This window comes from Mytilus edulis, chromosome 5, assembly GCF_963676685.1.
Source record: "Mytilus edulis chromosome 5, xbMytEdul2.2, whole genome shotgun sequence".
NCBI lineage: Eukaryota > Metazoa > Mollusca > Bivalvia > Mytilida > Mytilidae > Mytilus > Mytilus edulis.
Window position 1 is genome coordinate 3,135,644 of NC_092348.1, and position 23,519 is coordinate 3,159,162.

The 23,519-nt window shown below is 31.2% G+C and overlaps 1 protein-coding gene across 7 annotated transcripts in view; it reads left to right on the forward strand.

The window, feature by feature from the left end:
• Positions 1-2,328: 2,328 nt before the first annotated feature.
• The window catches only part of LOC139522770 (WD repeat-containing protein 97-like), a 32,135-nt gene continuing 10,944 nt past the window's right edge, over positions 2,329-23,519 (forward strand). The window contains exons 1-22 of one of the 7 annotated variants that reach the window (XM_071316276.1): positions 2,329-2,448; positions 4,300-4,605; positions 5,556-5,720; positions 5,886-6,002; positions 6,251-6,421; positions 7,538-7,661; positions 8,228-8,393; positions 8,929-9,057; positions 9,901-10,076; positions 11,057-11,158; positions 12,895-13,151; positions 13,494-13,566; positions 14,040-14,225; positions 14,949-14,999; positions 16,850-16,876; positions 18,387-18,525; positions 18,894-19,000; positions 19,450-19,597; positions 20,209-20,437; positions 20,840-20,909; positions 21,510-21,524; positions 23,005-23,279. In XM_071316276.1, the coding sequence (XP_071172377.1) occupies positions 4,321-4,605; positions 5,556-5,720; positions 5,886-6,002; positions 6,251-6,421; positions 7,538-7,661; positions 8,228-8,393; positions 8,929-9,057; positions 9,901-10,076; positions 11,057-11,158; positions 12,895-13,151; positions 13,494-13,566; positions 14,040-14,225; positions 14,949-14,999; positions 16,850-16,876; positions 18,387-18,525; positions 18,894-19,000; positions 19,450-19,597; positions 20,209-20,437; positions 20,840-20,909; positions 21,510-21,524; positions 23,005-23,279 (3,012 nt within the window). In that variant the 5' untranslated portion in view covers positions 2,329-2,448; positions 4,300-4,320. Of the gene's footprint in view, positions 2,449-4,299; positions 4,606-5,555; positions 5,721-5,885; positions 6,003-6,250; positions 6,422-7,537; positions 7,662-8,227; positions 8,394-8,928; positions 9,058-9,900; positions 10,077-11,056; positions 11,159-12,894; positions 13,152-13,493; positions 13,567-14,039; positions 14,226-14,948; positions 15,000-15,866; positions 15,894-16,849; positions 16,877-18,386; positions 18,526-18,893; positions 19,001-19,449; positions 19,598-20,208; positions 20,438-20,839; positions 20,910-21,509; positions 21,525-23,004; positions 23,280-23,519 lie in introns of all 7 variants that reach the window. The other 6 variants (XM_071316277.1, XM_071316278.1, XM_071316279.1 and 3 more) reach the window with 6 other exon arrangements.

A 23,519-nucleotide genomic window follows, 5' to 3' on the forward strand; every position in this document is an offset into this window, starting at 1 on the left:
TTTCAAAAGAAATTTTGGGTTATTAAGAAAAGGTTAAGATAAAATGTTAAGCTTGTTTTACGTAGACAATTAGATGGTTTTCAAGAGAATAAACTTCTATATATATTCATTCTGTAATATAATAGATAATTTGCCAATTTTCCAGGTTGTACTGAAAAATGCCTCTAAAAATTGGTTTTCAAAGGTTGTAAAAATTAGCACCAGTAATGCAAGTCTAAGATAGCAATTTATATTGTTCGGCATTTTTTCACCCTTTCAAATAAACCCAACATCAAGTAAATCCCTCATAAGTTAGTTTACTTTTCTCTATATTTCATTGGTAACAGGAACGTACGTTTCTGATATATTACTATATAAAAGTCTATCCTGTTACCTTTTTGTCTATCCTGTTACCGATATCAGTATTGCACCTGCGAATGCTTAATTGGGAAGATTAAGACGTTATAACCTGTAGATGACTTCAAACAACGAAATATTTCATTCGTTTTGCACCTATATGTTAAGATAAAAAAAATTAACGACGTGTTTGTCTACAATTGTCTATGCTGTTACTGTAACCATAGCAACCATAGTAACAGGATAGACATAACAGGATAGACAAATTTCTTCGTTTTTGATTGCTGTTGTGAAATAACTACTCCCTTTGGAGAAGTGATTATGTTTTTCTATTGTGAATTTGGTTTCCAACACGTTATTGCACTTTTTACAAATATACTGTTGGTGTATTTAATCAAAATTGGTGGTAACAGCATAGACATAAAAAAAAGTACGCTATATTTTTTTCACTAAATGTCTTGAAATTTCTTTTCTCTACACTGTCGTTCAAGAAACGAGGCGTTTTAAATGTAAAGATTACTTTGCACTTTTGAAATCAACACTGACTGATTCAATATTCATAGGGAGATTAATTTCACGGCTGATATAAGTAGCGGTAACAGGAAAGACATGAACCTCCTGTACGCAGATTCAATTTAGTTTGTAGATAATATGTTACATACAGTGATATAGAAGCTACGAATTTTCGTTAGAATAATATTTAACGTTCTTAAAAAGTCCCTTTTGTAGATATCAAGGCGATCAGAAAATCGCAAAAAAATCATTTGAAATGTGTTTTTCTGACACTGTACGCAGACAAATACCCCAAAAATGGGTCTTAAATGCAGTTTAATCTTATCAAAATAGATGTAAGGTGTGTTTATTATTAATGTTCTGAATCACAAATCCGACAAGCTTTCATTTAAACCATTACAACTGAAATTTCCATTAGAAATAAAAAAGTTAGCATGGGTGTACTGAAAATTCGACATTTTTTGAAAACGACCCATACAATTACACGTGCCAGAATATACAATCATCAGTTGTAAATAGTGAACACCTGTTGAAAACTCAAGATTCAGTGTCATTAATTTCCTTTCATCTTCAATCAATATGCATAAACATGATAAATATCGTTTAATGAGGTAATAAACAAATAAAAAGATGAAAACATTCACATTTCAATTTTCTTTTCCTCCTGTTTGGTTTCAGTTCTTTGTATTTCACAACTTGTGTCAATATTTTCAGGACAATGATGCACACATAATTCATTTTGCGAGCTTAATACATATTGCACGAAAAGAGTTTTAAAAAACAAATTATAAGATAAATAATATGTTCTAAAACACAAGGAAAAGTAATCTTATAATACAATAATTGCTGTTATTCATAATAGATGATAAAATATTATGTAAATAATATTTCATTTTTTTCTATCAATTTTAACTTTCTTTTGCATATTCTTTTAATATTTATTGCAATAATTAATTTTAATAAAAAAAAAAAGGTTTTCTTGTCGCTAAATAGTTTCTTGTCGCTTGTTGTCGCTAATTAGTGAGACCGCGTACATAGTATTTCTAAAGCAGAATAATTTCGAGTTTTAATAAGTATTTCGATAAAAATTAGTAATCTTTAAAAAACAGTACTACGGTATTACACATTTGTTTAGAATGGTAATTGATTCAAAACCTTCATTGCAGAGTAAGCACAAGATTTTTTATAAAAAATATTGTTTGGTCTAGGTACAAACTGGGACATACTATAATATTATCCGTCTTATAGTCCCAGACACAAAATTAAAATGAACCGTTAAAAAAAACAAAAAACAAAGCAATTCTTATTAAGATAAAAAATATTTTTAATTGTAGCACTTTTAGGTGAGATTAATATAGCACTGTGTTAAAGTCGCAAGTTTTAACAAATGTTGTATTATGGGTCATTGTTATGTTACATATCTTAGCGGTTTTTATACTATTTTTCAGATAGTATTTCTCGCCTTGTACGAGACTACAACGAGAATTCGTCCTTAGTGATAAAATGGCGGATAAACAACATTTTTACACTTTCACCAAATTAGGTTTCACTGAAGTCTTTACACATGCAACAATGTTTCATTGATTAACATTCTAAACAGTAGGTCTTTTGTAAAAGAAACTAATTGAAATACTCTTATGTTTTGGTACAGTTTGTGTGCATAATAAATGGAAGATTGAAGAGCATTAAATTAATTTTTTTATTTAAAAGAAGGACCACAATATTTACCATTCTTTTAGTTTTGACACGCATATGACTTGTAATTTATGAAAAAAGGCTCAGTTACTCTAAAACTAACCCTATCCCTCAAACCTAATCCTAGCCTAGAACATCATCTAACATAACCATAGCCATAGTTGAACCCTAAAATGAACCATATTGCCCTATTTTAAGAAAAACAGAAGACACAGACACAACTGTAATAGAAAAAATTAGATTACTAGACTAGTGAAAAAGAACCTTAGGAGTCCTATACTGTAAATCAACTATATAATAAGTAACCATATAAATAAAGAAAACCCTGCTCCTTTATGATGTTTTACAAAAGATTGGGAAATGGAACAAAACACGGGTTTTAGGTATACACCTTATCGCTATTCCTGGCTGACCTGAGAATTTGGCATGCTTGAACTTTTTGACATCATACAACAATCATTTTTCCATTGTGGCATCAGATATTTTGTATTATATATATATATATGACCTCCCTCGGAGCGAAGCCAGTTGAATTGGTACGGGATGGCCAATGGGGTGTTGTCCAATTTGGAGATGAACTGACATTTTATGAGCTACTTCCATCATTTCTACATTATTACCACTAGAAACTTCTATGAGGACCACTACACAGACGTGCAAGAATAGGAGATAACCACATCGTTAATAACTTTATTGACTAACTTTCTCTTTGAACTATACTAGATTCTTATTTTACTTTCACTTTCACTTTCTATTTATATCTATAACGTCGTCATAACAACCTCTATTGTTAAGGCAAACCGCACAACCGCAAAATTTGTACTTCACTGTTTGATTTCATGTATAATATTGTCCTGAAGACGCCACGCTTGTTGGCGAAACATGTCGACCACAATAAATTAATCACCATGCGGTAATTGATGGGTGTTGTTGTCTTTAATTACGTTTATTTGCTTTTATAGTGAAAGACAACTGTGAATACCGCGTGGTATCCACCCGCTATTACCCAACCGCACGATAACCCCTTCAGGTGTTGGTTCACCATTTTTCAAGTTGAAATATATATATGATGTCAAAATTTGACTGGAACCTGTGTGATGTCCAGTAATGGCGGACAAATAGCGATAAGGTGTATTAGCTGTAATGTTCATCATGTTGATGTCTCACACTTCTTATTGGGTATTACCAAAATTAACACAATGTAGCCCTTTAATTTATTAAGGCTTATGGTTCAGTTTATGTTGAGAGATTGGTATGGGTTAGGGTTAATCTAGTATGGCCATGTATATGTGTTGGGTGTACTTAAGTAAACGAAGTAAACCCTATATCAGTTGGGTTTTTATTAAAGTATATATATGCATTTTATTTCATCATTATGGCCATACAAATATAAATTTTCCTTATTTGTTACTATAGCACTGATAGAATTGTTTACAAACTCTTCCCTGTATTGTAATCTCTGTCTCTCTGTCCTATCATTAATAACTTTGATCAATAATTTCTATTAGATAGTGATACTTATCTATACTAGCTACCTATATCATATTAAAAAAATAGATTTTTTTTATAACTTAAAATGTTCCTTTAATTACTTGCCAGTGTTACATGCACATGTTGAACATTTTTAATATTATATTTTGAAGAAAGAACAGCCCTATGAAGAGTTGAAAGAGACTTCAGAATGAAATCTTTAGCTTTTATCATTGAATCATCTTTATTATACATATACTTAACAATCTCATTTATATCTTACAGGTTAAAGTACAACAGGCCAACATGACATCCTCTTTAACTCGTTTCATTAACAACTTCTCTGAAGAGGTTGAGAGTGAAGGAAACCTCAGCAAGAACATCCTCCTCCTCAGAGAACGAGCCAGAACAGAGGAGAAACAAAAGGCTGTTAATTACTGGAAACTTTTACGTAACACCATTCGTAAGGCAACACAAGCTGCTGTGGAATCAGATATCAAACAAGTCAATATTTCACATGGAATGCACCACCATAGAAAAATTAATCACCAGACAAAATTGAAATGTGTCATCTTCATAAAAGAAAGAAAAGTATGTTTAAAGCATAGGTACAAAGTGTAGGATAATTCATTATTAGTAGGTGTGAATTACAACTGTATCTCCCAACTTTTCCATATCAGACCACCATTTTTTTTTTTAGCTTTTTAGCTATTAAAGGGAATAAATTAAAACATAGTCCAGCTTTTGCATTTCAAATATCTTTTGTAATGTAAGAAAACTAACTTTGACATACTCACTTATCATCTTCTTTACTGGAACTATTAATGTGTGACAAATAAGACCATTACCGGTAAACATTTCAATAATACATGTACATGTGTAGTACAAAACATATAGATTAGACCATTGGTTTTCCCTTTTGAATGGTTTTACACAAGTAATTTTTGGGGCCCTTTATAGCTTGCTGTTCGGTGTGAGCCTAGGCTCCGTGTTGAAGGCGGTATTGACCTACAATGGTTTACTTTTATAAATTGTGACTTGGATGGAGAGTTGTCTCATTGGCACTCATACCACATCTTCCTATCTATGAAAAATTAAATTGCCAAACTACCAAAATGTAAGTTACACCAAAATAATTGCTGTGAATTACATTTCTTTTGATATGAACTACTATGTTTGATGTTTACATTATAAGTTTCATGATTCATCAAATTATTCTCTCTATGAACTTATTGAATTTTCATACCAATTCAGTTCAATTTCAATTTAAAGTTTTATTAAAAGTCACTATTAAATAATACATTATAATTTCAGAGAAATAGTGCCATAACTATTTTGATATCCCAAGGTGCTACTTGAAAATACTGTGGAGAAAACTGGCATAATAATTAAACTTTATATTTCATACCATAATAATTTAGTAACATTTTCCAAAATATACGCTTACATTTCACACTGATTATATCTTTATCATAGATATCAGTGGTACAATATCATTAAAAATGCTATTTAATATAAAACTATTTATTCTTCCTTTATAGGAGTACTTGACTACTGATGGTAAAGTGGTAGAGATGTTTTTAGAGGATGGACGTCGTAAACCAGAAAAGAGTATGTTTGCTCCAGAGGAACCAATGGATAACATAATGTACTGTAGAGAGACGAAACAGTTTGTTGGATGGAAGAAAGGAGAAGATGAACTATTTGTAAGTGTTTATTCTGTAGTACAAGAATTGATTAAACGTCTAAAAAAAACACAAACATGGACAATATGTTTTTACACAGTTTATACTCCTTACATCACAACAAGTTTTCATTTACATTTTTTTTTAATACAGGGGAGATAATGACATTTATATTTTATTTTTCAGTTGATGAATGATGAGTTTGAGATTATTTCACAAGCCAGAGTTCCCTCTAAGATAGATTTAGCCACCTACAACAACAGCACAGGGGAGATAATGACATTTAGTCCAGGATTTTGTGTGGTAACTATTAAATTATAATAAGTATAAGTTTTATCTACTTTTCTTTTTCCATTTATATTCTGAACCAGAATCTAGTCATTTTCAGAACCAATAAAAAATAAAAACGAAAACCTGTCAGCTCAATATGTGAAGAAAATTGTTCAATAACTCAGGTTTAAGTTTCAGTGCTGTGATACCTCGGTATTGTATTTGAATAATTTTTTTTTTGTTAAACTGGAAATTTTAATTGTATTGATTTGTTATTTTAGAGTTGGGCATTCAGGTATGGAGCCAGACATCTTATACCGAGGAAAATGACTAAGACAAGATTTAAAGAAGACAAAGAAACTAGAAAATATATTCCCTTCAAACATATGATACTTGAAGAAACAGCCAGTAGAGCACAGAAGTGTTATGTCTCGTATGTTAATAGTGTTGTGGTAAGTTATTATCCCTAGAGCACAGAAGTGTTATGTCTCGTATGTTAATAGTGTTGTGGTAAGTTATTTGCCAGTAGAGCACGGAAGTGTTATGTCTCATATGTTAATAGTGTTGTGGTAAGTTATTTGCCAGTAGAGCACAGAAGTGTTATGTCTCATATGTTAAAAGTGTTGTGGTAAATTTTTTGCCAGTAGAGCACAGAAGTGTTATGTCTCGTATGTTAAGAGTGTTGTGGTAAGTTATTTGCCAGTAGAGCACAGAAATGTTATGTCTCGTATGTTAATAGTGTTGTGGTAAGTTATTTGCCAGTAGAGCACAGAAGTGTTATGTCTCGTATGTTAATAGTGCTGTGGTGAGTTATTTGCCAGTAGAGCACAGAAGTGTTATGTCTCATATGTTAAAAGTGTTGTGGTAAGTTATTTGCCAGTAGAGCACAGAAGTGTTATGTCTCGTATGTTAAGAGTGTTGTGGTAAGTGTATGTTTATAGTGTTGTGGTAAGTTATTTGCCAGTAGAGCACAGAAGTGTTATGTCTCGTATGTTAATAGTGTTGTGGTAAGTTATTTGCCAGTAGAGCACAGAAGTGTTATGTCTCATATGTTAATAGTGTTGTGGTAAGTAATTTTCCCTAGAGTATAGAATATCAATATACACAACAAGAATCTCATTGCTTGGACGTCAGCTATACTCATTTCTTTTATTCAACGTAATATAAGCATATAAAAAAAGCTGTAATAACTAGCTCACCAGTAAGACGAAAATAATTATTTGCACGACCCATTACTTGCATTGTATTCTTTGAAATTAATATAACACTAAATAGGGTTTCAATAATATAGTCTCATATGAAATTTATTAACTTTTTACTCAAAAACTTCAATAAGTCTCCCACCTTACATTTGTTTTTAGTACCTAGGCTAAATATGTATATCATATGAATAAAAGGATATATGGACTATATCTATGTCAATAAGATAGCTACGCATTGTCAGTAAAATAGCATTTGTGACTGCCAAATTACCACTTAACAGCAACAACTCTTTAACTACAGAACTGTTATACCTTAATTACTACTTATTAATTATTAAACCTATAAAACTTTTATTTTCTTTTCAGATATTTAATGTGTTTGAAGGTAAAGAAGTTGATCATAGACTCCACCTTCATGAAAGAGAAATATCAGCTTTAACATACTTCAATCCTCTAAAATATCTCATAACAGCTGCTATTGATGGGTCAAGTAAGTTTATTTTACTCTTAAATTGAGAATGGAAATACGGAATGTGTCAAAGAGACAACAAACCCACCAAAGAGCAGACAACAGCCGAAGGCCACCAATGGGTTTTCAATGCAGCAAGAAACTCCTGCACCCTAAGGTGTGCTTCAACTGGCCCATAAACAAAAATGTATACTAGTTCAGTGAAAATGGACATCATACTAAACTACGAAATATACACAAGAAACTAAAATCATACAAGACTAACAAAGGCCAGAGGCTCCTGACTCTTCAGACAGGTGAAAAAATGCGACAGGTTAAACATGTTTGTTTTTTTTAGATCTATCAAACTCTTGAAGAATTATTGTATTCTTAAATCCAATAATCCAAGTAAAAAACACACATTTTTAAAATACTGTAAATTCTGAAATTGCAACAGAAACTGAAATTTATTTATACCCTATTAGGGAAATACTTAACTAACCTCAACGACAATATACTAAAAAAATACCGTATTAAACACATGAAAATTAGATATTTCTCTGGTGAAGAATCTGTTAATGTTATACAAAGTCTTTTATTTGTTACAGTAAAAGTATGGGACAGTAAAGAATGGTTTCTACAGATGGTATTTGTAGGTCATACTCAGTCAGTCACATCATTAGCAGTTTACCCAGAAGGCCCTGCAATCATGTCTTCCAGTAAAGATAAGACTGTACGTGTCTGGAACTTAGATTCCTGTGATGAAATGGACAGGTAATTTATAATTTTCAGTAATAAATCTATAAAAAAATGATATTAAGATTTCCACTTATGAATGACAGCTCTGATTCAAAGATTCACATGCACAAGTTTAAATCATAAAACACGAAAGTAAAACAACTATAAGTACAATAATGTGGATTCATTTATTTTCCTCAGTACCATTTTTTCATGGATTCAGGAAATTTTATATTAGATTTTCTGGTTTTTCCAAAGTTTGCATACATGTACATTCTTATTGAAAATTTGTAATTTGTTTGACAGTAAAATTCATGGTTCTCAGGTGACCATGAAATCCACGGAAAAAATATTGGTATCCCATGAATAATTATATGACCACAGTATTAAAATTTGGTATCCCATGAATAATTATATGACCACAGTATTAGAATTTGAAAAAAAAGAAGGTCTTAGCTCTGCAGGAAAATAATTTATATGAATAATGATTTAAAAAAAAAAAGTTTTATGAAGAAATAGAAATAGTATGAAGGAAATTATGATAAATAATGATTGATTTCTTTGTCCTCAGAGCCAAGGTGGATGAGACACCGGAGGGTATGGCTACAGAACTGAACTATGATAAGTTTCTAACCTGGTCTGGGACACATGTAGATATGTGGAAAATACAACATCTATTTAACATACACACTGCTATAGGGTGAGTAAAACATCTATTTAACATACACACTGCCATAGGTCGAGTAAAACATCTATTTAACATACACACTGCTATAGGGTGAGTAAAACTGAAAGACCATTTCTCTAGGAAAAGTACAAAATATTTTCACATAAATACCAAAGGTCTGATGAATGCAACAATCTGTATAACATTCACTCTAATAGAGAGTATGAAAACAGAGTGACAGTCTGTCTGATATCTATGTTTGGAAATATTGTAAGAAAGTTGTACTCTTAAAACATGATACTGGAATTGGAGTGACCCTACAAACCAACATTAATATTAGTTAACATTGAATTTAATTAACAGTGTTTCTTCATCAATAACTGATTAACTCATGTTGTTTATTGGGGGTCTCATTGGGGGGTTCCGATTCCCGGATCCCGATTATTGTTTTGTCAGATTCCTGTATCACGCTTACACTATATACGTAAGTAATTCTCATTTTTTTGTCATTTCCCCGGTCCCGCTAGACCTCATTTCCCGTTTTCACGACACAATAATTTGACTTTCATGTGTCATGCTTACAGAAAATCAGCAATCCCGTGTCACGCTTAGACCCCAATGAGACCCACTTTATTGATGAAATGTTGCTTTACTTATTTTTACATTGTAGAAAGGGTTTGAAGGATAAGACTTTAAGAGATACAGTATCACTAAATTCTTTGCCACTTTTTCAGTGAAGGAGAATAATATTGTCAAATTTCACATCTTACATTTATTTTGTCTGATGGTATACATGTTAGTGTGTCACATGGTATTGATTCTATGCATGTCTTGTCATACAGATTTATATTTTGTTTATGTTTTTATTTATTTCAGACAAAGGGTGGTGGGGATCAAACACACATCCCATCCCTTTCATCCCGTCAGATCTGTAATAGTCAGCCATGACTGCAGTATTAGGATTGTGTCGCCACCTACTGGAGATGTCATTACTACTTTGTTACTGGACTCTAAAGTTGGAGTAGTGGATGCTGCCTATTCTATAGAATATGGTACGGTATATTGCCTGTACTGTGCCTGTAGATGGTACGGTATATTGCCTGTACTGTGCCTGTAGATGGTACGGTATATTGCCTGTACTGTGCCTGTAGATGGTACGGTATATTGCCTGTACTGTGCCTGTAGATGAAATTAATAATCATCCAATTAATGAATTATCCTTATCTTAATAAATAAATGTCACAAAGCAAATATCTTCATGTCCCAATGTTTTATAACATTTTTTCCTCAAATGACACCAGGTCAACTGGGCAATTCGTTCAAAAAACTATAAATAGAAAAACATCAATAAGAAAAAATATTTACAAAACTGTATTTGTAGAAATTAAATCAAAATAGGCATCTAGAAGTCAACATACAGTTTTCAAGGTATCTGAATCTCCCATAGAATTGACAAATTATAAAGAACTTTAAAAAGACTAAATAAGATTTCAGATTTCACAAGTTCAAAATTCATTCAAAGAAAAAGACCTTATGATAGGCCATGTTCCAGAATAAGAAACTGAATTTTTATACTTCGTAGAAGAATTGGTGATCTTGCCTTTAAATTTAATCATGTTGTACTGTATTCTTTCAAGAGAGCTGATGATACCATTCTTGGTATATATATATATATATACAAGTATTACATTAACTTCTTTCCCATAAACCATAGGGTTAGATAAAACAAAACAATATATTCATATTGCCCATAACCCAGACAGCTAGAAAACTTGACACTTTGACTGTTTGGTAAAAAGTGAAGGCTTTCAAAATATTTTTTCGCACATGAAAATTTTTCATGTGACTAAATTAGAAAATTCTTACGCATTATTAATACAAATGTTTCCCGCTATTCTTGAAACGCGAGAAAATGTAATTTTATTATGAAAAACATCTAATGTATTTGACATAAAAAAAAACACCACAATAATATGTTATTATTAAGTATCAAAAAGAATTATTGAATATGATTTACATATATATTTTACAGATGATTTGTTTGTTGTAACAAACAATGGAGACATTATAAAGAGTAAAACAGATACAAATCCTTGTAGAATTATAAACACATGGAAATGTCAGAATCCAAAAGGTTAGTACAAAGTTTTATCTTCATAAGTTTGAGAGCTGTTTTGTTTTGGCTGTAGAGCATGTCTCAATATGATGATCCTGAAACAGCAATCAGTCTGTTTACCATTCCTTACATAGAAACAGCAATCAGTCTGTTTACCATTCCTTACATAGAAACAGCAATCAGTCTGTTTACCATTCCTTACATAGAAACAGCAATCAGTCTGTTTACCATTCCTTACATAGAAACAGCAATCAGTCTGTTTACCATTCCTTAGATAGAAACAGCAATCAGTCTGTTTACCATTCCTTACATAGAAACAGCAATCAGTCTGTTTACCATTCCGTACATAGAAACAGCAATCAGTCTGTTTACCATTCCTTACATAGAAATGGAAGGATGAAATACTTTAGATCAAACCACACTGTAAACTTGGGTTTTATCATGGTAAAAGTTCCTCCATCGTTAAATTTTCATACATGGAGATCCCTGAATATAGTAACAGGAATCTACCATGCAGACTAAATCTTGACATGAATCGGGCAGATTTGTACTAGCATGAAATATGCTGTGGTTGGGTAGTTTCTATGCGTGGAGTAAAACTTTCTGCCTGTGTATTCAACGATGTAGTTTTGACTAAGATAAATTTGTTGACTTGACGAATTTTACCTTCTAAGTTAAATACATACTCATTTGCTTCAACGATCTCTGTTTCAATATCTCCGTCGTCCAGTTCCTGTACTATGTCCTCATCTAACTTGCGTAATATTTCTTGCTTCCGTTTCAGACTATCCAATATAAAATTGAGAATGGAAATGGGGAATGTGTCAAAGAGACAACAACCCGCCCAAATAAAAAAAAAAAACAACAGCAGAGGGTCACCAACAGGTCTTCAATGTAGCGAGAAATTCCCGCAACCGGAGGCGTCCTTCAGCTGGCCCCTAAACAAATATATAATATGTTTGACAAATCCTCCGTGTCCACGGTTCCATCTTCTTCTTGTTGAACGTCTTCAAATTTCTTTATCAGTCTGGAAACTGCACTTCTATGTCCTGCTCGTATCGAACGTAGCTTCAGATTCATCCTGGTCACGGCACCAATATCGTAGAGTGGTTGTATCGGACACAAATTAAGGGTTAGTAAATAAGAACGTCTGCTTGCAATGATACTTGTATTGAACTCTGAAAAGCTAACGTCACCACAACGGTGACGTCCTGTACATAGAGAGCGGTAGTGGGAACACCTCATGTGCAATTCTTAACATCATATTAATATTGATATTAACAAAGATTTCATCAGCTTTAAACATTAAAGGCATCCATCTTTCTGCACCAGATGTGCATTTCAACAATATCTTCAATGATGGTCACGGTCAAAATATGAAACAATATTTTGTATATTTGATTGATTTTGAAATTTCCTTAAAGGTAGATGGTTCACTATTTAAACAAAACTTTTCGATACTCTGTACAATGAAGTTGCGAATGGTAAAAAAAAGTTAACTTCTCTGTCCAGTGGCGGATCCAGGGGGAGGGCCCCCCCCCTTTTTGTCCTGGGTTGGGAACCCCCCCTTTTTCAAATGACTGGATCCGCCACTGCTGTCGCCACAATAGAAACTTTCAAGTTTTGTAAGATCCTCTTCATTTTTAAAGGGCAGAAAGAATGTGCTTTCCTTCGATTATTCAATTGTATGAGTATGATACTTATGATATTGTTTTAAACTTGCTTTTAATGTATTTAATATGTAATTTTTTCAGAGGCCTGTAACTATTTACTAGTGTATGAATATGTACCTGACTTTGATACTGATGTATGGGCTGCATTTAAACGCGGTCTGGCAACAAAAAGCATCAAGAAAGATGCTAGTGATGATGAGGATGAGGAAGAAGAAGAAGAAAAAGAAAAGAAAAAGTCCAAGAAAAGTCATAATAAAACTCTCCTGCTTGGAGGAAGGAAAGATGGATCTATTTGTGTATTTGATTGGATTACAGGAAAAGTGACTTTTAAAGTTGATGTAAGAATTTTTAATTAATTGTACGATCAGGTTTCACAATGGCTGGCATCCAGATCTGTATAATTGTACGATTAGGTTCCATAATGGCTGGTATCCAGATCTGTATTGATATTGCAAGATTTTGATATCATTTGGCACCTGTAACACTAATCACTTTCCATTCAATTTGAAAAAAAGTACCTTGTGACACAGGTCCATCCACAGTATTGGTTTATTTGAAGATAGCAGGATAGGTATTATGCAAATAACATTTTAGAAAGTGTGAAAAATCATGTCCTCTTATTGATATATATTAATGCCATACTTCCTTCAATTCAAAAGCTAATTACTTTTTTCTTTTAGGCTCATGGATCTAAAGGTGTATTGAGTATGATTGCCAACTCTAAACAGGATCTGGTTATTTCTGCTGGCATGGGTGAGAATATTGAACTAGGGAATTATTTGTAGGAGTAACCTTTACAAACCAATCAAAATTATAGATTATATAACTATGGAATAATTTGTAGGAGTAACCTTTACAAACCAATTATATAATTATAAATAAAAGATAAGCTATGCAAAATAAGTTTAGTTTTATTAAAAGTTAGGGTAAAAAAACTTAAAGATAAAACGATCAGAGTTCTTCTTGAATTTGAATGATTTAAACTTATCTGATGAATTTATGTTCATCACTGTGATTATATTTATTGCAATATGAAAGACTGCTTTGTTCATCAAGATAAAACAAGTAAAATTGGAATTATTTGAAGCAGTATGAATAAAATCTTGTAAAGGAGAACTAAACCTCCAACAATACGAAAATAAATAGGAGTATAATGAAACTGTTTGAATTATTTTCTTTTCCTCCCAATGTTATGGCATCATTGCAAATATGAATTTATTTTACAGATAACTTCATTAAAGTTTGGAGGTTATATCCATTTGCTGAAGAGGCATTAGCTCCCTTAATGGAGCCTCTGTTTTGTGCTCAGACCCCTATACACATGACCATGCTGAAGACCAATCTGTGTGTAGCATTACAACAGCAGACCACAGCTACGTACTGTATAGTTATATACAACCTGAAAGACAGAAGTAAGTCTTATAGTTATAGTAAAAGTAACTTTTCCCAAGGGACAGAAATTCATGTTTCTGAGGAAGAAAATCAAGAGATTCAGTACATTTTAGAAAATAGAAAGTGTACTTTCAAATAAACTTCTTCCAGTATGATTTGGAAAGATTCTTTTTGTAAAAAATTTGTGTCCTCCAATTTTCTTTGTGGATTGAGAAAAGGGTACTTGTTTGGAATTTTAAAATTTGGTGTGCAAGTTTAAAAAAAGAAAAAGCACAGCCAGTAATGAAATTTAGCAAAAAATGTTATCCATATTGGGCATATATGATTACCACTGTATTGCATGCATTTAACATTTAAAGCGTCATATATTAAACGTAACAATTGTTAACCATCTTCATAATATTGAGAAGTTTAGATAGATGTTTAAAGCTAGTAGAATTGATATTAATACTTTTCATGATTGACTTAAACCTTGAAATGACATTTCTCTGCAAAATACTCCTTTTCAAGGACATGTATTATTATACAAGAAATTAAAGAGCCCATAAACTGGGTTATATTAAACAAACCCCCTTCATTATTGACGCTCTTTAATTTTAAAAGTTTTTTCTTAGTATTTTAATAACATATGAAGTTGGTTAGCATTAAATGATTTTCCCCAATTCTAAAATTATCTCATATATATATATATACAATGTATAGTGAACCAACCTAAAATTAAATATACTGTAATGTAAATTTAGCTCACCAGCAAGGGAAAGCTGATTTAAAAGCAACCGCTGAGGTTATAAATAGTAAGTCAGAAAGGGGAGTTAACTTTGTTTCATCATGGTTTTCAAAAGTTGAATAAAATATGACCTTATCTGTTGTAAATATTCTGAATAATTATTTGCTGAATTGCTTTGAGAAACTTTCAAATTTTTATTTTATTGAAGCATTCTTTTGAGTGGTCAGCAGAATTGACTAATCTTCCCAATATAATTCTAGATCTTTCATATTCGACTTTTAAAAACCAGTCTGCATATGTTGGAGAGTACTTACTTGAAAAATAAAAACTTAGCATCATTCATCTGTATACAGAAAATTAGCAGATTTAATGTGTAATTTATAACCAGAACACTCTTAGAATATGTTAAACTGTATATTGCATGTGAAAAATCCTTGTTTAATTAGAACCAATATATTCAGGAGAAATTTTAAAATCTTTTTGCGACTTTTAAAAAAAACCCAACATAATGGAGATTTTTTTTAATCTTTACATTTTCTTATAATGACAGAAAGAACAATTACACTGTCTTATGATACTGTGTTACATTGTTTTAAGATTTTACTTTTCAAGCATTTACCACAGAAGAATGTTACACATTTGTTTTATGACAGGAATGCATTGTTTTGTTTTCAAAAGAATTGTTTTACACTTTTTATTGGTCCCTTACACAAAAATATACACATACACTTAATCCTCGTGTCATTGCAATACACATATACTGGATTATATACAAACAAAAGCATAGTCTGAACTGTCTAATATTTAATGACCTAGTAATGTTCTGTCAGAAAAACTGAGAATTGAATGTTTTTGTTTGTAATTGGTCCAGTATATGTTAATTACACATATTTACATGTCCATTGAATATAATATATTTTATTCCACTTTTCAGTTTTTAACATGCCCAAAGATCAAACAGGTTACCTTTTTGCACTTGCCAAATTTATTTTACCTCAAAGTTCTATATGTCGTAAACATTCAAAGGATAATAACTTGTAGAACATTGAAATTGTAGGTCTTTAGAAGGCTGTATAAAATTTATATGGTTTTACTAAAAAATAATTCTAACGTAACAGAAGTCTTGTTGGACCATTGAATTATTTTAAACTGATCATTCATGACATTGGAAAAGTATGATAGATAGTCATGCATTTTTTATCAGAAACCATTAAAAAAATTCTACTTCCAAAATGTTATTCTTTGAATGTTTACTTCTCTGTGTTCTGCCTTTATTCTTTCTGAACCTCTGTAGATATATAAATTTTATTTAGTATTATCATATTGATGACTCGGTTTCAGCAAGTTGTTTTATAAAATCAGACTTGTGTGGCTTAAGTGTTCCAAAAATAGAAGTTTATATTTTACTTGTGTGGTAGTAATTTGTGGCAGATATATTGCTTGCTTAAATTATTTTAAGTTACAATGTGAATTTGCACCTTTTATTATACAAGGTAGAATTTACTGTAGGATTTTAAGCCTGGGAAATCACACATGCACTACTTTCTTAGTGATATAATTTCAAGCAAACACCAGTGTATTTATTGATCATGCTATGTACAGTAAAAATAGACTAATTTAAAAATGAAGGAGAAAGATCAATGATTTAATCTGAATATTTGGTAGTATCAATGATAAGTTTTACAATCAACCAAAATAAATTTTAGAATAAGGTGAAAATTTCAATCAAATAAAGGATAAAAACATTGTATATAAGATGCTTAGTAATGTTCATGGATTAAGATTACTACTATGTTTTTCATATGGTAAGATTTGATTAATACAGATATCATATTTCCATTCTGTATAACATAAAGACTCTGTCTTATTTCTAACTTTAATATTCTATGTCTTATTTCTAACTTTAATATCCTATAGAAACTCTCCTATCTGAGAAAGAAGACAGTAAGTATCTATATAGGCCACATCAAATTCATTTCTCATTCTTTGGGTTTTATAGCTTTGTAAAAAATACAATTTATTTCCTGTATCAGTTTTGAAAATTCTGAAATACAACTACATTTCAACTGCTGTTGAATTCTAGTGAGAGAGACAACATTGACAGAAATTGAACCAAAAATAAGAAGCTGTCTTTTAAAAATTTAATTGTGACGCTTTTTGATAGTTTATTAGAAAAGACTAAAATTGAGGAAATGCTATGTCAAACTCAATTTGTAATGATAAAATCAAAAGAAACTAAAAATGAAATTGATGTGGCCTAAGGTATAGGTTGGATAACACTGTTTTGGGAGCATGGAATATGTTATATGAGTGTTTCCAATCTTTTCATTGGAAGTTCTGACTTTGCATTAAAACAGCAGGAATTTAATTATGCAACTAAATGATTAACATAGCAAGGAACATGATATGAATACTTATAATTTATAATAAAATCTCTATCAAATCTTATTAAACCATTTTGAAGTGTCTCAATATAATGGAACAAAGCAAATCAGTATGTTTTCATTCTTAGAAAATTGTGTTGCCTGTGGTTGGTATATTTTCATGTGCTCTCAAAAATCTCAAAACCCCCAAAACAAGAATAAAATTGATTTAGAACTTTTTACTAGGCAAGATAAGTTTTGACAGGAACAGTGTGGCAAGCTACCTGTTCATTTCCTCAAGTGATAAACGTCAGGATTGTGAACTGGTCAAGATCTTAGCTGGTCATCATTTATTTTAACTTCAGCATCAATTTTCTGTTAGTGTGCTTCCATTTGTTCTACTCTATCATGTTGTTATGCACTTTATGGTTTCATTGTGAACACAGCAAAATATTATTGGGATATATAACCCAGACAATGATCAAGATTGTGGAGGAGTTTAGTTATCACTGTTAAATCATGTTTTCGGAAAACGGAAGTATTTTATTTTTAATAAGTGCATACTGTTTGTAAATAATGCTTCTATATATATAAAATGATTGATTTTGAAAATTAACCTGTTCTGATATATATATGTATATTTTTGTTGTAATATGTGTTTTGCTTAACTATTAAATTATATGTGTTTTGCTTAACTATTAAATTATATGTGTTTTGTAATTGTTTCAGTAATTATGTTTTCTGTTTAGATTTGAAAGATTAATTCTTTAAATAATCAAACATTTTTTTTAAGAATGATAAACATTTATAAGAAAGAAACATTGGCGTTATTTGTATTTTTGTGTTCTAGATTATTAAATTGAAATGATATTGATTTGCTATCAAAAATGGAAAGACAATCTGTGACAGAAAAAAATCATCCAGAAATGTTTAGATGTTTTCCTGTTATGATTTGAAATTACATGGGAATACATTCTATTGAACAGACTATGATCATTGACAGAACCATTACTTAAAGATGTATAATTTTCAGGTGAATATATTATTGTATGATGAGGCATTTTTTAACAGAGCTGAATTGTTATTTGTAGATCGATTTGACCATTCTCCAGATGAGGACCACAATGATTCTATAACAGGCCTAACAAGTTGTCCCAGGCTTAAGTTATATGCCTCTGGTGGAATGGATGGAACCATACGGATCTGGAATGATGAAAATCAACTAATAAGGTTAGTAATATCCCTGTAACCTCAGACTAAAGCCTTTTGTGATATGTTCTGAACCTTTCATATCTTTAATGAAGAAAACCATCTAACCTGGTACTGGTTGTGTGTCTTAAGGAAGAAGCCATTTATGATATGAATGGAACTGTAACTATCTGAAAGTATTAAAATCAACTGAGCAAGATGATAGTGTAAATATTGTCCTCAGACTGAAGCCTTTTTTGTTATGGATGTTTCAATTTGTATCAGGAAGAACCCATATCAGGTTAATATTGTTATTGTGTCTCAAGTCTGTAAAATGATCTATCACATAGACAATAGCTCATCATTTATGTACATGCGTTAAGCTCATAATTGTATTTATCTATTTATAGGTTACTGAAATTGAAGACCATGCCATACAGTCTAGGGTTCTGTAGTGAGAAGGGAGATTTATTGGTCGGCATTGGAAACCACTTGTACCTTATCCCTCATCAACATTGTAAGTTTGGATTGTTAAATTTGCTTTTTTCAAGTGAAGTGAATCTTAATAATGGATTTTCTCAAAGTTTAATGTAAAGAAGTTAAAGAAGTAATATTAGGTGTATTACTCAATAATTATTCATGATTGGTCTGCTATTTTTATTATAAAAAGCAAATGATTGCCAAATACTACAATGCATGGCCTCTATTAAAACCACTAGATCTGATGAACAAGATATTGTGTAAATGCACTTAAATGTATTTGTATAGGAATAAACCCAACAACCTATTTCTCCAGAAGGTAAGAAGATGAACAATAACAAGTGAGAAACAGAAAATGATAGTGCGGATGGGGCATCGGTGTACTGGGGACACAATCTTGTTGACCTTTGAATTCATGTCTCAATTATATTCACAGTCATTGTCACTGGGGCTATAAAAAATATACAGAAATATTGCTACTTTTAGACCTACCAAAGGGATACAGATTAAAGATGGTTTCTATGAAGTTTGCCCAACCAAAGAAAGAACAACCTTTACCATTTGATGCATTGAAACTAAAAACATTGTCGAAGAGAGACTTTACTAGAATCAAAAAATCACATTCATCATTCAAGTAAGTATCAAATTATAAACTGAATATTTATAAACTTTATTAATTTCAAATGTCAAATGCTTTTAGGAATTTACCTTCATCAGAAATGGTCAAACCCAGAAATTTGAAAGCTGGGGATTATATAGAAGTACTTGAAGGACCTTAAAGAATCCAGATATTGATTATACATGTATTAGTGAAAGAATATTTCCATTAGATTGACAAAAACTGACAATAAAAAAAATATATTTTTGCCATGACAATGCCTTTCTTAGAAAGTATTTGTTGGTTGTGCATTTATTCACTGGAGTTACCTCTATATGATATGTTGTATATTAAGGGGTGGTATATGTTTGTGTCTACTTGAATGCCCCCCTCCCAATTTGAATCTACAATTTGTTTACTGGTTCCTTGTGAAATGAAGGATACTTTGAGTTAACAGTGGGTGTATGCTAAGCAAGCAATATGTATATTCTTGTTTTAATTGAATTTACAAATTGTTTAATGTTTTGGCAAACCAGTCCGATATATTGATTATTTTCTCTCTATATATGATAATTTTTAGGACAAACTTACGCCACAGGAGGAGGGAGTGGTAACATAAAATTACATATTAATTATTTTCTCTGTAGATATGATCATTTTGAGGACAAACTCACTCCCGAGGAGGAGGAAGAGGTAACTAGAGAAAAGAAAATAAAACAAGCAGCTTTTGCTGTGTTATCAAAGAGAGATTCTGAACTACAGAAAATTAGGGAAGGTGAATTTGCTGCTAAGAAACCCAAGCTGATGACGCAGGAAGAACAAGATAGAGCATTTAAGAACTACATGAAGATGTTTTATGATAAACCTAGGTTAACAGTAAGTTATAACTTTCATGCAAAACCTATTAGAACTTTTAGATGTATGATATTTTAAGTCAATAAGGATATAGATCAATTTATCATTTTAGAAAATAGAAGCTTTATAAAAAAAAGAAGATGTGGTATGATTGCCAATGAGACAACTCTCCACAAGAGACCAAAATGACACAAAAATTAACAAATACATAGATTTTTTTATGTCACAGGGACAGATGACATTTAGTGAATAATAGTTTGTGTACTTTAGGGATTTTTTGGTTTTCAAATTTTAATGCTCTTCAGCTTTGCAAATGATTTGACCTTTGAACCCCTTGTTTCAATTAAGTATGGTATCTTCGAAAAGTTTTGTAAGTTAGTTATTTAGAAACAGCATATTGTATATTTGTCTCTATATTTACAGATTCCTCCAGACGACCCGTTTCCATCTGATACTGCTAGTGATTATCTGAGGAGAGGTGAAATTGATGAAGGTAAATGTATATATTGATAATAATATTACAATCTTCATTAGTTATATATTATAATTATTATTATGCTAATTCTATTTCTGTCCTACAAATGCATCAGATTAAAATTTGTAAAAGTGTAAGCATTATGATGTCATAGAAATTATCATTGCTTTCTTGATTCTCTATAAAATTTATTTAATACTCTGGATTCATTAATATTTGTTGGATGCCAATTTTATGGAAAAAAGTAAAATCACAAAAATTCTGAACTTAGAGGAAATTCTAATCAGAAAGTCCATAATCACATAGCAAAATCAAATAACAAATAATAAAATAAATTATGGGTAGAGGGAAACCTTAACTTTGAAAAGATATTGAAATCAAATTAGTAATAACTTTGATTGGAGCTATTGATGAACACCATGAAATTATAGAATATTGAATATATCAAATTCTGATTTTCGCTTATTAAATTTCATCATCAAAGTAAGCCAATCTCAAATTAAACTATTTGAAGTTGGCCAATTTGTATAAGGGCTTAACACATTAAAAAATACTATCTGTTATTTGAACAAAATTTTTAAAACTTATCATATTAACAAATAATTTCAATTTCTCTAGCTGCATTACAGATCAGTAAGTAATAACATACGTTTATGTATGTACTCACACATATATATATACATCTATATATTCCTAGCTTTTAGATAAATCCTATTTCTATCCGACTTTTTACTACTCAGAGAGGCTTATGTCTCTTTAGTTCTACCTTTACATAACTATGCTGTATGGATATTGTTTTGTATTTTCTTATATTATTTATATATTTAGTATTGGTACTTTATTATAACTGCAAAATTTTTTTGCAGTAAATTGGTTGTATTTCTTGAGGTCTGTACTGAAATTTCCTGTCTGTCTTTTCTCATTTAACAAAGCCCTCACAAAATCTGAGATGCAGGTGGTTCAATAGACTTTATGAAAGAGAATCAAAATTATAAACATTTCTTAGATTTAGACAAATTTTATGAAGTTTCGTATGACATTTGATGAAGATCTGGTAGGGTCTATGTATATTGGTCACCTTCATGTACATTCCTTTATTAAAAGGAGAAAAAATAGCAGAAGATCCATAAAAGTTATAAGTTGACAGAAAAACAGAAAAAACTCCATGGAATAAAGAAAGCAAAAAAACACAATAAAGAAAACTAAAAATTGAGCAACACAAACCCCACTATAAACTGTTGTTGAACTCAAGTGACCTGAAAGGATAATAATTTCCCTTTCCACTATATATAAGTGGTACCCATTGTGTTACTCAGCAAGTAAATTCAATGATCATTGTTCGGTCAACTATGACCTAAGTATTCAAATAAGTTCCATATCATGAAAGCTACCATAAAACTTTCATACTTTTCCAATATCAACATTCTGATTTGTCATGCTTTCTTGAATTTAGCCCTTTATTATTTATGTGAAATAGTGTTACATTTCTTTTAGTAATTCTTATTTTGCTTTATCAGAAACTATTTAAATGTTTTATTAATGAAAAGAATAAAAAGTGAGATATTACAAATATTAATAGAAACTGACATATATTTTTTATTTACTGTGGATTCATTATTATTCGTTGGAAACCAATTTTCGTCAATTTCGTGGGTACAGGTAAACCACGAATTAAAATGTTCAACGAATGTCATATTTTCAATAGGCTCTGTATACAGTGATTTGCAAAACCATGAAAACAAATATCCATGAAAATGCAAGTTGTCAGCAAACCACGAAAATTGATAGCCACGAAAAATAAATGAATCCACAGTTTTTGGAATAGACTGAACATTTTGAAACTGTGTATGCATTTATTTTAAAAATAGCCAATCCCTAGTTACTATCCTAATTTCCAGAATAATAATTACAATTTAAATATCTTTCTAATGAAGATAAAGTGTAGGTTGTTAAATAAACAGTTTGCAGTGTGACCCTGAACAATGTGTTACAGGTACTCTTTACTCTGTATAATGTGAGTAGTTAATACTGACAAGACACTGATTCTAAGGTTGTTTGTTGTTATAAGGAGAAATACTATTCTTATCTTTATCATATGACCATTATTTTGTAGAAGATGAACCGTGGAAGCCAGAGAGAGAACCATCAGGTTTCTTTCCACCATTATCAAGATCCAGCACATTCAGAAAATCCCAGGGCACACCACCAGAGCCACTGCAGGCTGCCTATGAGAGTGCTACAAGTAGTGCCGCCAAGAGTGGGCTGGTACCTAACTCTGTATTAACCAAGATACTCTGGCCCCCACCACCTCCCCCACCTCCCAAGGATACATGGAAGCTTCCTACGTTTGAGGACGGCAAGATGGTGGTTCCTGAACCTGAGGAAGAGGTATGGTAGTCAGAAAGTAGAAATCTTTTATTTACTTAACTTCAAACTGATAGGATCAGGAAGTTAATGTGACCTTTATAGTATCAATTCTCAAAATTAAGTTTGAATTGTCTTATTATTTGTCCTCAACAAGAAATATATATTCCAAGCCTTTATTTACTCCAAATGGGTAGCAGATAATTTGTGCAATCGTCTATTTAAATTGTCAAGTATGTAACAATTTTTTAAAGAATATCCAGT